Source organism: Anomaloglossus baeobatrachus, chromosome 2 (genome assembly GCF_048569485.1).
Source record: "Anomaloglossus baeobatrachus isolate aAnoBae1 chromosome 2, aAnoBae1.hap1, whole genome shotgun sequence".
NCBI classification, from domain to species: Eukaryota; Metazoa; Chordata; class Amphibia; order Anura; family Aromobatidae; genus Anomaloglossus; species Anomaloglossus baeobatrachus.
This window is the reverse complement of record NC_134354.1, coordinates 569,533,484-569,547,593: the sequence shown is the minus strand read 5'-3', so window position 1 is coordinate 569,547,593 and position 14,110 is coordinate 569,533,484. Positions and strand designations below refer to the sequence as shown.

The 14,110-nt window shown below is 43.1% G+C and overlaps 1 protein-coding gene across 1 annotated transcript in view; it reads right to left on the bottom strand.

The window, feature by feature from the left end:
- Positions 1 to 14,110, bottom strand: part of UGGT2 (UDP-glucose glycoprotein glucosyltransferase 2) — a 518,153-nt gene that overhangs the window by 469,089 nt on the left and 34,954 nt on the right. The window contains exons 4-6 of the mRNA XM_075336749.1: positions 12,359 to 12,471; positions 12,089 to 12,263; positions 655 to 751 (exon numbers count right to left, since the gene is read on the bottom strand). Coding sequence (XP_075192864.1) covers positions 655 to 751; positions 12,089 to 12,263; positions 12,359 to 12,471 — 385 coding nt within the window. The remainder of the gene's footprint in view (positions 1 to 654; positions 752 to 12,088; positions 12,264 to 12,358; positions 12,472 to 14,110) is intronic.

Here is a 14,110-nt window from a genome sequence, read left to right as displayed (position 1 = left end):
TGTTTGCATGCACATTCAGCTCTTAGAAAGTCAATACACACCTCTTTACCATTAGCCATTCCTTTGCTCAGTTACTGAGAAATCACAGCTTGATCAATATATCAAGGAAACTGAAGTGCTTTCAGTGTCCGAGCAGTCACCAGCTCTATACCCAGGCCTAGTGTCACCTTCTTCTGCTTGGCTGACCACTCTTTTTTGTTGTGTGACTTCAAGCAAACAAGTTGTCAGTCAAGCAGAGAAATTGGGGCTGGGTGGAGAACAGAGCTTGGGGAGACCAGGACAACCTCTTTAAAACTTCTCTTTTATACCAATTCCCTAAAAATAACCAGATTCCACTTCCTTTCTCTGATCCCATTCATCGGTAATCTTTGACAAAGTCTGCAAGTGTGAATTTTCGTGCAGGACCAACCCCACAGGAGATGAAGCATTACATAGTGACCAATGAAATCAACAGATCAATGGAAGGTTAGTAGAAGACCTTTAAATGAATGAATACCCTTGATAAATCTTATACAACTTGAGAACAATAGGAAACCTCCACTGACAACTATATACAAGAAAGATAAAACCTATTTCTATAGAAGAATCATAACTGTATGTACAATTTATTGATTTTATTTATTTATTTTACTATATGTTGCACATCAAAAGTACCTTCAAGATGGGTATCATCCATTGCCTTATATTCGGTGTCTTTAATAGCAAGTTCAACCCCATACCCAGACAGGTTGATTTTTCTATTACTTGGCTTCTAGAAATTAAAAACAAAGTTATTCAGGGATAATATTTGTTAAATGTGACTGGACGCAATTCATGGATGTAGGCATGTAAGAAAATGCATATTGTTGGGGAAAAAAAGCTATACATACATCAGTGATCGATATATGTTAAATACCTATTGATGTGCTGAGTCCTCCAAAGTCAGAGACTCTACAGATGATCTTTAGTCCTAATCAGAGGACCCCATCCTATTGACCCTAAATTATAAAACTCCCTAGACTCCCAATTGACAAACTAGACAAATATATTTTCTGCAATAAAAATCTAAGTAATTTTTGCACTAGACAATTAAAAATGTAGATGCACTCAAGAGTATTTCTACATTAAGACTTCACATGTATACTGACTAATGACAAGACCAACAAGTCGCTGTAGGGAGACATAAGCCAGGCAATGCACCCCATTACCTGGACTATAAGTCTTGCCAAGGAAAGATTTTACCACCCATACCATAGCTCTGTAAAAATACCTCTCACACAGCATACCAGTATCATACTTTGCACTGGCAAGAGGCAAGAAGCCCAAAATGGCTGTCCGCCAATGGAGATCTTTCCCTTTGAAGAAGAGTCTGGTTTGGCTTTATATCCCAAGTCATGTGGAAATACTTTTTTAAAGAGTCAATCTTGACTTCTAAGAGTGTTATTTCCAATTAGATTCCCTAGAGAGCATTTTTTTTCTTTTGGAAAAAAGGCAATTTGCATGAATATTGATTTGAAATGACAAATTAGTTGGTTAACATGGAAGTCACTATTGTGCACTAGTTCTTTCTAGAGAAATAAAATTGTTGGATCCAGTTGGAAGGTATTATGGTACAGTAACGTAGTACCTACAGTGAAAATTATGTATAAATTTACAGTGACTATAAAAGTGTACACAACATTTCTGATAATATGCCAAGTTTTTGTCATGTAAAAAAATCTGTACGCCAAGAAAAACCATTTGAGATTTTTTTTCCACCTTTAATGTGACCTAGAATTGAAAAATAAATTGAAATCTTTTCTTTTGGGAAAAATAAAATTAAAACACAAAAATAATGTGGTTGCATAAAATTTGCCGACCCTTAAAGGAGTTATCCGACATACACTCCAAAAAAAATTGTAAGCTAATCTGCGCTGTATTATCATATAAATCACCACTATATTGTTATTTCTTGTTTTCTAACTTTTGTTCCTCTTGAATTCACCCTTTATTCTCTGCAGCACCTTGTTTACATTCAGCTCCAACAAACATGACAATTTCCTGTATTCTTGGTTGCCAAACCTCAGTCAGAGCTGGCACCACCCAGCCTCACTGTCCAGAAACACCCCCTGCCCGGCCTCAGTGTCCAGAAACGCCCCCTGCCTGGCCTCAGTGTCCAGAAACGCCCCCTGCCCTCCCTCTGCACATTCAATGGCTGTCAGTATTCTGCCCAGCACCTGACCTCTCAGCATGTGACAGAGCAGAGATCCAGCTTCTCTCATCTGTGACACAGCAATCAGCTCACATCCCATCCACAACGGTAACAGAAAGAGTTGTTACATGTTCCTCACCCCTTATAGATAAATGAATACTGTGTAAGGCTATGTGCGCACGTTGCGTACTAGCCCTGCAGAAATTTCTGCAGCGATCTGAAGAGCACACGTGCGCTTCAAATCGCTGCAGAAAATGTCCGTAGAGAAAAAAAAAAAAGCCGATTCCATGCGCTCTGCCTGCAGCTCCTGCCATAGACAGAGCAGGAGCTGCCGGCAAAGCGCACGGAAGAAGTGACATGTCACTTCTTAGAACGCAGCGCTTCGGGCAGCAGCCGAAGCGCTGCGCTCTAAGACGCCACGTGCGCACGGCCCCTGCACAATCTCCATAGACTGTGCAGGGGACGCAGGACGCATGCAGTTACGCTGCGCTACAAAGCGCAGCGTAACTGCATGTATTTACGCAACATGCGCACATAGCCTAAGGCAGACTATATATAGCACCCAATGTGAGTCTATAGTAGATATATACGCCATGTATGTATGGTACATGTGTGTGTGTGCGTGGTTTGTGTCATATAGTTATGTGTATACATACATACATATATACATATATATACATACATACATACATACATATATGCACATAGATTCTCCAGGCTTATCCCTCTATGTGTCACTATATGAATTGACACATTGGGCTCCGAATGTGGAGTGTGCAGATTGCAGATATTTTGGTCATGCTGTCATACATCACAGCATGCCTATGTCACTACTAGCATGATGCAGGTCTGTGAGGTGGCTTTCATTTCCACACTGTCTCGTTCACCGTCTGTCTCGTTCACCGTCTGTCTCGTTCACCATCTGTCTCTGTCTGTCTCTAGCTTTCCGTCTCTTTTCTTTCCCTGTCTGTCTCTCTCTATCCGTCTCCCCACTGACATCTTATTACCTCTTATACTAACACTGTCCTTTGTTACTATAGTAACCAATCACAGCTGAGATTAATAAACTGTAGTTCCAGGCTCCATTCACTTTAATGGAGTCATGTTTTTTGGAGAGTAACTGTAAAGAGCAGGGTTAAATTTTCCTGTGAAACCGTAGTCTACGACGTTCCCTGGGTCACATGGGTCATCTGTGCAAAAAAAGTTATTGTAAATGAGATAGTGCGGATTCCTTTAGCGGACTCACACACACACACACACACACACACACACACACACACCGCTTTATATATATATATATATATATATATATATATATATATATATTTAAAATTGAAAGATATATACAGTTGTGTACCGCTCATGGCGGCAGACCACGTTGCTACTAAGGGACCTGTGAGTCAGGGGGCCAGTTCCAGGGCCTGCACTGGACCCACCTCCGTCCTGTATTGCACGTTCAACTGAACGATAAATGCCAATATAATTGAAAGCAATGATCTGACGGCTCCCTCCTCCATTATTCTCCCTGTGCTTATGAGCTTTGATGTCTCAGTGCAGAGGGCACAATGATGTCACTTCAACGCACCCTCTGCAGACCAGTGCCGAACATTCAGGACACCTGCTGCGAAGATTGGAGCAGCGGGAGAATGGGGAGAGATGAGTAATTTTTTTAATCATTAGGTGGGGCAGCCATTATACTGTTTTGATCTGTGTAGGGGCCAAAATATAGTTTGCTGGGCTGTATGAGGGGGACATTATAGTATTTGGATGTCTATGTGAAGCGCATTATACTGTGTGTGAGCCATTATAAAATGTGGTGGGTTGTGTTGGGGCTATCATACTGTGTTGATGAAACTGTACTTTGTGGGTTGTTGAAAATGGAGGTTCACGAAACTTTGCGTCATCTTTTCAGAGTAGCTACTGAAAAAACTCGTTCTATCAGTCAGTGTAGGGGTAAACAGCCCTCTTTTCAGAGTATCAGAGGCTATTGTTGGGCAGCACCAGGACCTGGATTCCGGATGTGTGATCAGGATCAGGCACTTGTGAAATTAAAAATTAATAGTAAAGTAAAAAAAAAAAAAAAGAAGAAAGCGCTTCATACTGACCGAGGCTCCGTTGCAGCTGTACACTGCTCCCGTGGCTTCTCCTTCACTTGCTGGGCCGCTAATTACTGCTCATTCATATGCACTGCTTTCCCCGTCCTCCAGCTGTCCTGTCTCCTGTGATTGGTTGCAGTCAGACGCACCCTTAGCGTATGTGACAGCATCTGCCTACAACCAATCACAGGCGCCAAGACGGTTGATGAGCGGGAAAGCAATTCAACTCTGCAGATCATTATTGTGGTATAAAACGCATAAAATTTTTCACTGTGTTTTTCTCCCATATTATGACACCAAGAACAGAAAAAGCATATGGCTACAGTATGCAGCCCCCAGCCGTGTGCTTATCTTGGCTGTGTATCCAAATAAGAGGAACTGCATGCGGCTTTTTTCTTGATTTACAAAAATAATTTAAAAATAAACGAAATTCAGTCCCCCCGAATTTTGGTACCCAGGCATGATAAGCCACAAAAGCTGGGGGCTGGTATTGTCAGGCTGGGGAGACCCCTATTTATTGAGCCGCCCCGTGCCTAAAAATAGCAGCCTGCAGCCACTCAGGATTGTCACATCCATTAGATGTGACAATCCCAGCACTTTACCTGGCTCTTCCTGGTTGCTCTGGGGTGGTGGCAATCAGGCTAATATGAAGTTAATCACAGCCCACAGCTGCCTCTAAGCCAGATATTAATCGTCAGGGTCTATGAGACACCCCGCCCTTAGTAATCTGTAAGTGACAGTAAATAAACATATACACCAAGAAAAAACAGTTTTTTGTAATTAAATACATCACCCTCATAAGCCTCTTGATTAGGCTACATTCACAGGACTGCCCCGTTTTTGCGGTCCGCAAAAAAATGGTCATGTTTTTTCACGGATGCAACTGTGTGGCATGCGTTCCGTTCCGTATATGGTCCGTGTGTCATCTGCGTACCTTCCTATTTTTTTCATACTGTAAAAAAGCGGAAGCAGCTAGATAGATAGAGGGATAGATAGAGACAGATAGCTAGAGGGATAAATAGAGGGATGGATGAATGAATCAAGGGATAGATAGAGGGATAGATAATAGATGAGAAAGACCAATATAATGTCCTACCCCCCCCCGCATATTCTAAGTTGGCACCCTTTAGTGCCTTTCATGTGGCACTAAAGGGTGCTTAGCCTTGTATTTAGCCAATAAATAAATAAATAATTAAAAAAAAAACGACGTGAGGTCCCCCCTAATCTTTTGTAGCCAGTTAGGGTAAAGCAGACGGCTGCAGCCTGCAGACCACAGCTGGCAGCTTCACCTTGGCTGGTAATTCAAAACAGAGGGCACCCCACGCTGTTATTTAAAATTAAATAAATAATTTAAAATAAAAACGTGGGGTGCCCCCCAAATTGCATCACCAGCCAAGGTAAAGCGGACAGCTGTGGTCTGGTATTCTAAAAAATAGACAACAAAAAAAGTTTTATTTGAAAAAACACTCCCCACATTCCCTCTTTCAACAATTTATTGACAAGAACAATCAAATCCGGGTCCGGCGTAATCCAATAAGGGCGTCGCACGGCGATCCATACCATAGTCAATGAGACTCCCAGTCAATGAAGAACAAAATGTTCCCCATTGGCTGGGAGAGCCGTGCAGTGACCTGAGCTAACATCAATAGGTCAGCCCAGGTCACTGCAGGGCAGGGGATGACGAGCGCTGCAGTCAGGAGGTTAGATGAGATCATTACCTGCAGTAACGATCTCCTGTACTCCTAACGTCAGCGCTGTCACTGAATTCTATGCCCGCCGCGTTCTACGCAGTATCGCGAGAGCCCGTGACGTCACTGCTAGTGACAGTCTCGGGCCGCTCGCGAGACGGGCAGAGAAGGCAGTGACCGCGGTGACGTCAGGAGGCAGGAGATCGTCACAGCAGGTAATTATCTCATCTAATCTAACTTGCAGCTACATGTGCAGAGAGCAGGGAGCCGCGCACACTGAGCGCTGGCTCCCTGCTCTCCTACCTACGGTACACATCGGGTTAATTAACCCGATGTGTACTGCAGCTACATGTCCCAGTGCAGAGAGCAGGGAGCCGTGCACACTGCTTAGCGCTGGCTTCCTGCTCTCCTAGCTACAGTACACATCGGGTTAATTAACCCGATGTGTACTGCAGCTACATGTGCAGAGAGCAGGAGCCGGCGCTGGCAGCGTGAGAGCGGCGGAGGCTGGTAACGAAGATAAATATCGGGTAACCACCTTGGTTACCCGATGTTTACCTTGGTTACAGCTTACCGCAGGCTGCCAGAAGCCGGCTCCTGCTCCCTGCTCGCTTCATTTCGTCGCTCTCTCGCTGTCACACACAGCGATCTGTGCGTCACAGCGGGAGAGTGACGACCAAAAAATTAAGCTGGACATTCAGCAACGAGCGGCGACCTCACAGCAGGGGCCAGCTCGTTGCTGGATGTCACACACAGCGACAGCGACTGGACGTCGCTGCAACGTCACAGAAAATGGTGACGTAGCAGCGACGTCGTCGCTGTGTGTGACACCACCTTTAGCAGTCAGTGTCCCGCTCCCTGCCAGCCCCGCGGCGTGAGAAGCTGCTGATTCTGCGAACAGACACTGACATTGCAGTGTGGGCAGCTGCGGGGCTGGCAGGGAGCGGGACACAGACTGCACGGGCAGTGATGACAAGCAGCGCTCGCCATCACCGCGGCTGCACGCACTGCAGGGTGAGAAGCAGCTTATACTGCAGAGGGGGGCAAACACTGACACGATGCAGTGCGGGCATCCGCGGGGCTGGCGCGGGACACAGACTGATGCACACACACAAATGACCCATGATGACACAGACAGCGCGCACGGGGGAGGGGGGGGGGGAGACAGTTCCCAGGGCGTCAGGCAGTAAACATGAAAAAGCGCTGGGGACACAGCGCTGACAGTGTATCTGACAGCAAGTGTTCCTTGCCTTATTGAACTGGACACTGAATCGGCTGGAATTCAGGGCGCACGTAGCTGGGCACAGGAGGCGGGGGAGGGAGACTACGGAGTGTGTGGGAGGTTGCGGTGAGAGTACGGGTGCGGGGGAATGTGTGGGAGGGTGCAGGGAACGGGGGCGGTTACTCCACGCACTGTACAGCCCAGCAGGGAGGCGACATGCTGTTCCACATTTGCATGTCAACATGGCCCTGCCCATGTAGACATGAAATGACCGGAAGCAGCAAAATCGCGGCAGGAGCGGTCACATGACCACTCTGAGCCGGGGGAGAGGGGCTGACAGCAGGGCAGGTAAGTGGTCTCTATCTACTTACCTGCCCCAATGTAGCCCAATAGGGTAATAATGAAAAAAAGTCAAAAGAAGCTGGATAACCCCTTTAAAGGGAACTTGTCAGGAGAAATATGCACCCAGAACCACGAGCAGTTCTGGGTGCATATTAGTGATTCCTGCCTAACCATCCCTGTATACACTAGCATAGATAAAGAGATCTTTAGAAAAAGTATTTCTAAAGATCGTATATTATATCCAGCGATGGACCCGTCTTTTACTAACCGAGCATGCTCAGATGTGTAAATTCCTTCCTGGTCAGACAAAATCTCTCTCTCTCTCTGGGTTCATATAGGTTTTTGAATGGCAAATCACCTTTGCCATATAAACAAAAATATAGTACGACAGCTCCATTTTTTTACTGGATCAGTTGTACCACAATCTGCGACGGATCTGTCACATCAGTCACAAGACTGATTGTGACTGATGCCAAAAAACTGATGTGTGAAAGAGACCTTAACTAGTCGGCCCACATAGCATGGTAGCATACCCTGTGGGTGTACTAACATGCTAATGAATGCGCAGCAATGCGCACATACTTCACTGTTCATGGTGGCCGGCACAGGATGGATGAATTTCACCGAAGCCGGGAAGCTTACACCGGCATTAGTTTAGTGCACATGATCGGAAGTCCGGATCATGCGCAGAGCGCATCCATCCTCCACCAGCTGCCATGAAGACTGAGGTATGTGCAGCGTTGCTGCGCATTCATTAGCATGTTAATACACCCACAGGTCTGAAATTTTTATCGTAGATACACTTCAACTATGACAAACGGAATAATAAAAATAATACACAAAATCACATAATCAAATTCCATTTTATTGAAATAAGTATTTGACCAGCCAGCAAGAATCCTCGCTCTTACAGACCTTTTAGTTTTCTTTTAAGAAGCCCTTCTACTCTGCACTCATTACCAGTATTGCACCTGTTTGAACGCGTCACCTGTATAAAAGACACCTTTCCACAAAATCAATCACACCCCAACCTATCCACCACGGCCAAGACCAAAGGGCTAAGGATACCAGGGACAAAATTGTAGACCTACACAAGGCTGGGATGGGCTACAGGACAATAGGCAAAGAGCTTGGGGAGAAGGCAACAACTCTTGGTGCAATTATTAGTAAATGGAAGAAAACAAGATAACTATCAATTTAACACGGTCTGGGGCTGCATGCAAGATATGGCCTTATGGGATAATAATGATTCTGTGGAAGGTCAGGAATCAGCGCAGAACTACACAAAAGGACCTGGCTAATGACCTGAAAAGACTTGGAACCACAGTCTCAAAGATTACCATTAGTAACACTCTACGCAGTCATGGATTAAAATCCTGCAGGACACGCAAGGTCCCCCTGCTCCCTCCAGCACATGTCCAGGTTCATGTGAAGTTTGGAAATGACCATCTGGATGATCGAAAGGAGACATGGGAGAACGTCATGTGTTCAGATGAGACAAAAAATAACTTTTTGGCATCAACTCTACTCGCAATGTTTGCAGGAAGAAAAAGGATGAATACAACCCAAGAACACCATCTCAACCGTGATGCATGGGGATGGAAACATCATACTTTGGGGGTGTTTTTCTGCAAAGGGGACCGGAGGACTGCACCATATTGAAGATAGGATGGATGGGGTCATGGATCACGAGATTTAGATAAATTTCCTTCCCTCGGTAAGAGCGTTGAAGATGGGTCATGGTTGGGTCTTCTAGCATGACAATGGCCCACAGCAAACAGCCAGGGGAACTAAGGAGTGGCTCAGTAAGAAGCATTTCAAGGTCCTGGGGTCGCCTAGTCAGTCAGTCTCCAGACCTAAACCCAAAAGAAAATAGGGAGCAAGCAGAAACTCAATTTTGCCCAGTGACAGCACTGAAAACTGAAAAGATCTTGAGAAGATCTGTATAGAGTGGGACAAAATCTCTGCTGCAGTGTGTGCAAACCTGGTCAAGAACTACAGGAAACGTCTGACCTTTGTAATTGCAAACAAAGATTTCTGTACCAAATATGAAGTTCTGTTTTTCTATTGTATTAAATACCTATTTCATGCAATAAAAGACAAACTATTTAAAAATCAAACAAATGTGATTTTCTGCCTTTTTTATTCTGTCACAGTTGAAGTGTTAATATGCTAAAAATGAAAGACCTCCATTCTTTCTAGGTGGGAAAACTTTGAAAATCGGCAGTGTATCAAATACTTATTTTCTCCACTGTACAGTCATGGCCAAAAGTTTTGAGAATGCTACAAATATTAATTTTTACAAAGTCTACTGCTTAAGTTTTTCTAATGGCAATTTGCATATACTCCAGAATGTCATAAAGAGTGATCAGCTTAACAGCAATTACTTGCAAAGTCAATATTGGCTAAGAAAATGAACTTTAACCCCCAAAACACATTTCAACATCATTGCATTCCTGCCTTAAAAGGAGCAGCTAACATTGTTTTAGTGATTGTTCCATTAACACAGGTGTGGGTGTTGATGAGGACAGGGCTGGCGATCAGTCATGATTAAGTAAGAATGACACCACTTGACACTTTAAAAGGAGGCTGGTGCTTGGTATCATTGTTTCTCTTCAGTTAACCATGGTTATCTCTAAAGAAACACGTGCAGCCATCATTGCTCTGCACAAAAATGGCCTAACAGGGAAGAGTATCGCAGCTACAAAGATTGCACCTCAGTCAACAATCTATCGCATCATCAAGAACTTCAAGGAGAGAGCTTCCATTGTTGCCAAAAAGGCTCCAGGGCGCCCAAGAAGGACCAGCAAACGCCAGGACCGTATCTTAAAACTGTTTCAGCTGTGGGATCGGACTACCAGCAGTGCTGAGCTAGCTCAGCAATGGCAGCAGGCTGGTGTGAGTGCTTCTGCATGCACTGTGAGGCAGAGACTGCTTGAGCAAGGCCTGGTTTCAAGGAGGGCAGCAAAGAAGCCACTTCTCTCCAGAAAAAACATCAGGGACCGACTGATATTCTGCAAAAGGTACAGGGAGTGGACTGCTGAGGACTGGGGTAAAGTCATTTTCTCAGATGAATCCCCTTTTCGATTGTTTGGGACATCTGGAAAACAGCTTATTAGGAGAAGAAGAGGTGAGCGCTACCACCAGTCTTGTCTCATGCCAACTGTTAAGCATCCTGAAACAATTCATGTGTGGGGTTGCTTCTCAGCCAAGGGAATCGGCTCACTCACAGTCTTGCCTAAAAACACAGCCATGAATAAAGAATGGTACCAGAATATCCTCCAAGAGCAACTTCTCCCAACTGTCCAAGAGCAGTTTGGCGCCCAACAATGCCTTTTCCAGCATGATGGAGCACCTTGCCATAAAGCAAAGGTGATCACTAAATGGCTCATGGAACAAAACAGAGATTTTGGGTCCATGGCCTGGAAACACCCCAGATCTTAATCCCATTGAGAACTTGTGGGCAATCATCAAGAGACAGGTGGACAAACAAAAAACAACAAATTCTGGCAAAATGCAAGCATTGCTTATGCAAGAATAGACAGCTATCAGTCAGGATTTGATCCAGAAGTTGATTGAGAGCATGCCAGGGAGAATTGCAGAGGTGCTGAAGAAGAAGGGTCAACACTGCAAATATTGACTTGCTGCATTAACTCATTCTGTCAATATAACCTTTTGGTACTCATAATATGATTGCAATTATATTTCTGTATGTGATGTAAACATCAGACAAACACAATTAAAAACCAGAGGTCAACAGATCATGTGAAAATATAATTTTGGTGTCATTCTCAAAACTTTTGGCCATGACTGTATATGGAACAAAAATTCTAAAAATAAATATAAAAAGGTTTTATACTGATCTAAATAATCCTAGCTCCACCTTTTTATTTCCAAATTTTTTTTTGTCATTACATCAATTCTTATGGTACGTTCAGTTTTAGGTATTGTCAATATGTCATTCTGCCAAATTTTGAGCCATTTCTTGATTACTGTCTCCACAATCTTCCATGGTATATCCAAAGCCTTGAAATTTTGGTGTTTAATAATGCGATCCCTTTGTTGTGTTGCAAGCAGTTTACGTACTATTGTTTTTGCTATAAAATGCAACTAAGAAAATGTCAGGGAAATCCTACTACAACAGCTAAACTTTATATGGCAACTTTTTTCTCAATGGATTTGTACAGATTATTGGTGGCAAGGTGAAAAAGCTCTGAAATTATTCTTCTTGGTATGATTTTTTTTGTATGACAAAAACCTGGCATTTTCACAGGAGTGTGTAGCCTTTTTATATCAGCTGTAAATTATAGGATGATGTGTGTGTAAATAGTGATATAGATATCATCGAGTGAATGAGAGTGGCAGCTTCTTCTGAAAACGTAAATCATATTCGCAAAAAAGAATAAGCATTGAACTTCTTACAATGGAGTCCACCCATGCTATTCGGCTCATGGAATGATTACAAGGCAGGCCGCTATGTTTAGAAATAGTTATTGGCTTAGGTATACAAAACCCAAGAGACACAAGTTACAGAATATACATACAAAATTGTACTGGTATGCCAACAAACCTGTATGTAATGACGTAGAATATAAATGATCTCCTCATGTTCTGCTTTCTCAAGCAACGTTTTATGAAAGGTGGCAAATGCTTTTGTTCCAATTTCTGCATATAAAATAACAACTGGCGCGGTTTTGGAAAAAGTAGGTAAAATATGATCTCCTTTATACAAGTAAGGTCTTGGCCTACAAATAAGAAATAAATGACCAGAATTTTAATGTTAAACAGATTCCTTTTTTATTGATGGCTGTTAAGACAGAGAAGTAAGCAATCAATTTACCTATCCAGTGCGTCTTTCAGAAGATTTTTAATCTGACTTGCTTTGCAGGTGTGTTTCCCGTGGATAGAGGCAAATGCGCTGCAACCTTCTGGAGGAGGCTCATCAGCAGCAATCTAAAATGTTAATAATTAGACTTAACCAAGGTGGTGTAATTGCACTTGAAAATATCTAAATGATGACAAATTTCTTGATTATCGTTGCTTACTGACTAGTTTTGTAGGGAAATCATGAGGTTAGAAAGGGTAGAAGTCTTCATTCCTGTCCTATTGTTATTTTTAACAATTACTTGAAGAATTCTACGACTCAAGCAGATACCAGGGCAGGAATATAACATGATTACTAAAGTAAGGTTACCAATCTAAAGCATAAAAAGAAAATATAATGGTATACATTTTCATGCATCATATGAACTAGTTAGAAAAAGCAGTCTCAGACCCGTAGAATTATTACAATAAGCTTAAAAACATACGACTTCAAAAAGAAATGTGAAATGCAAAATATTGATGCAATTAGTGATAATGTAAACTTAATAGATAGAAAAAAAATATATACATATACATTTAACTTATATGACAAAGGGGTTCTCTAGGCTGAATGTCTATTCAGCCTAGTTAGGGGGAGGGGTGGTTCTCAAATACTAATCAGTCAAGTTATCTGAGCGAGGTTATTCATCCACAAAGGACCAGAGTTTGGGTCCATACATGGCCCTCTCCTCATGGGACACCGGTGTGTGGCATGGAGAGTGAGGGTAGGAACATGCATGGACAGGAGCCCAGCTGCACATCCACATTGCCCCAAACTTTGGGTCCATACATTGCCCTCTCCTCATGGGATGCTAGTATATTGCACAGAGTGAGGGTAAGGACATGGACGGACATGAGTACTGCTGCACATCCACATTGCACCAGAGTTTGGGTCCATACATGGCCCTCTCCTCACGGGATACCGGTATATGGCATGGAGAGTGATGGTAGGGACATGCACGGACATGAGCGCAGCTGCACATCCACATTGCACCAAGGTTTGGGTCCATAAATGGCCCTCTCCTCATGGGACACTGGTATATTGCACAGAGATTGAAGTAAAGACATGCACAGACATGAGCACTGCTGCAATGTTTTAATGCAGTGATGCTATATTAAGAAGAATTACACTCAATAAACCCCCATCGCTCTACCTATGATACTCCAGTGCAAGGCAACAGGTTTAATTTGGATCTATGGGAGAGCTGAAAAGGCATAATCCACTGCTGATCAAAAGGACCACATTACCACTGATCTCAACTATCTCAGCCATAGGTCCTGAAAAGAATCTACTCTATACAAAAAACACAAAAGGTTTGTCTTGGATTTACCAAAGAAAAAAAAATAATGACATGATTTCCATGAGTTATGAGGAGAATATTTGGTGGACCAATGAGTTAAAAGCTAGAACCTTTTGAAAGTTAGGAGTTTCATTACATCTGGTGTAAGGCTAGCACTTTCCATTACTTAACCCATAAGAGCATCATAACAGGCAAACATGGTAAGCGGTAGGGTGATGGCGTGGGGTAGCTTGATTCAACAGGTTTTGTCAACCTATAATGTCATGTCCGAAAGTGTTGGCACCATTCTAGAAAATGAAGTATTTTTCCCCAAAAAAATTACACGTTTGTTTCCCTTGTGTGTTATTGAATGTTCTCAGTGAGAGGAACAAAATTATAATGTTGTGATACCTTTTAATGGCTAACTAAAATAAAATAAAGTGATGTTA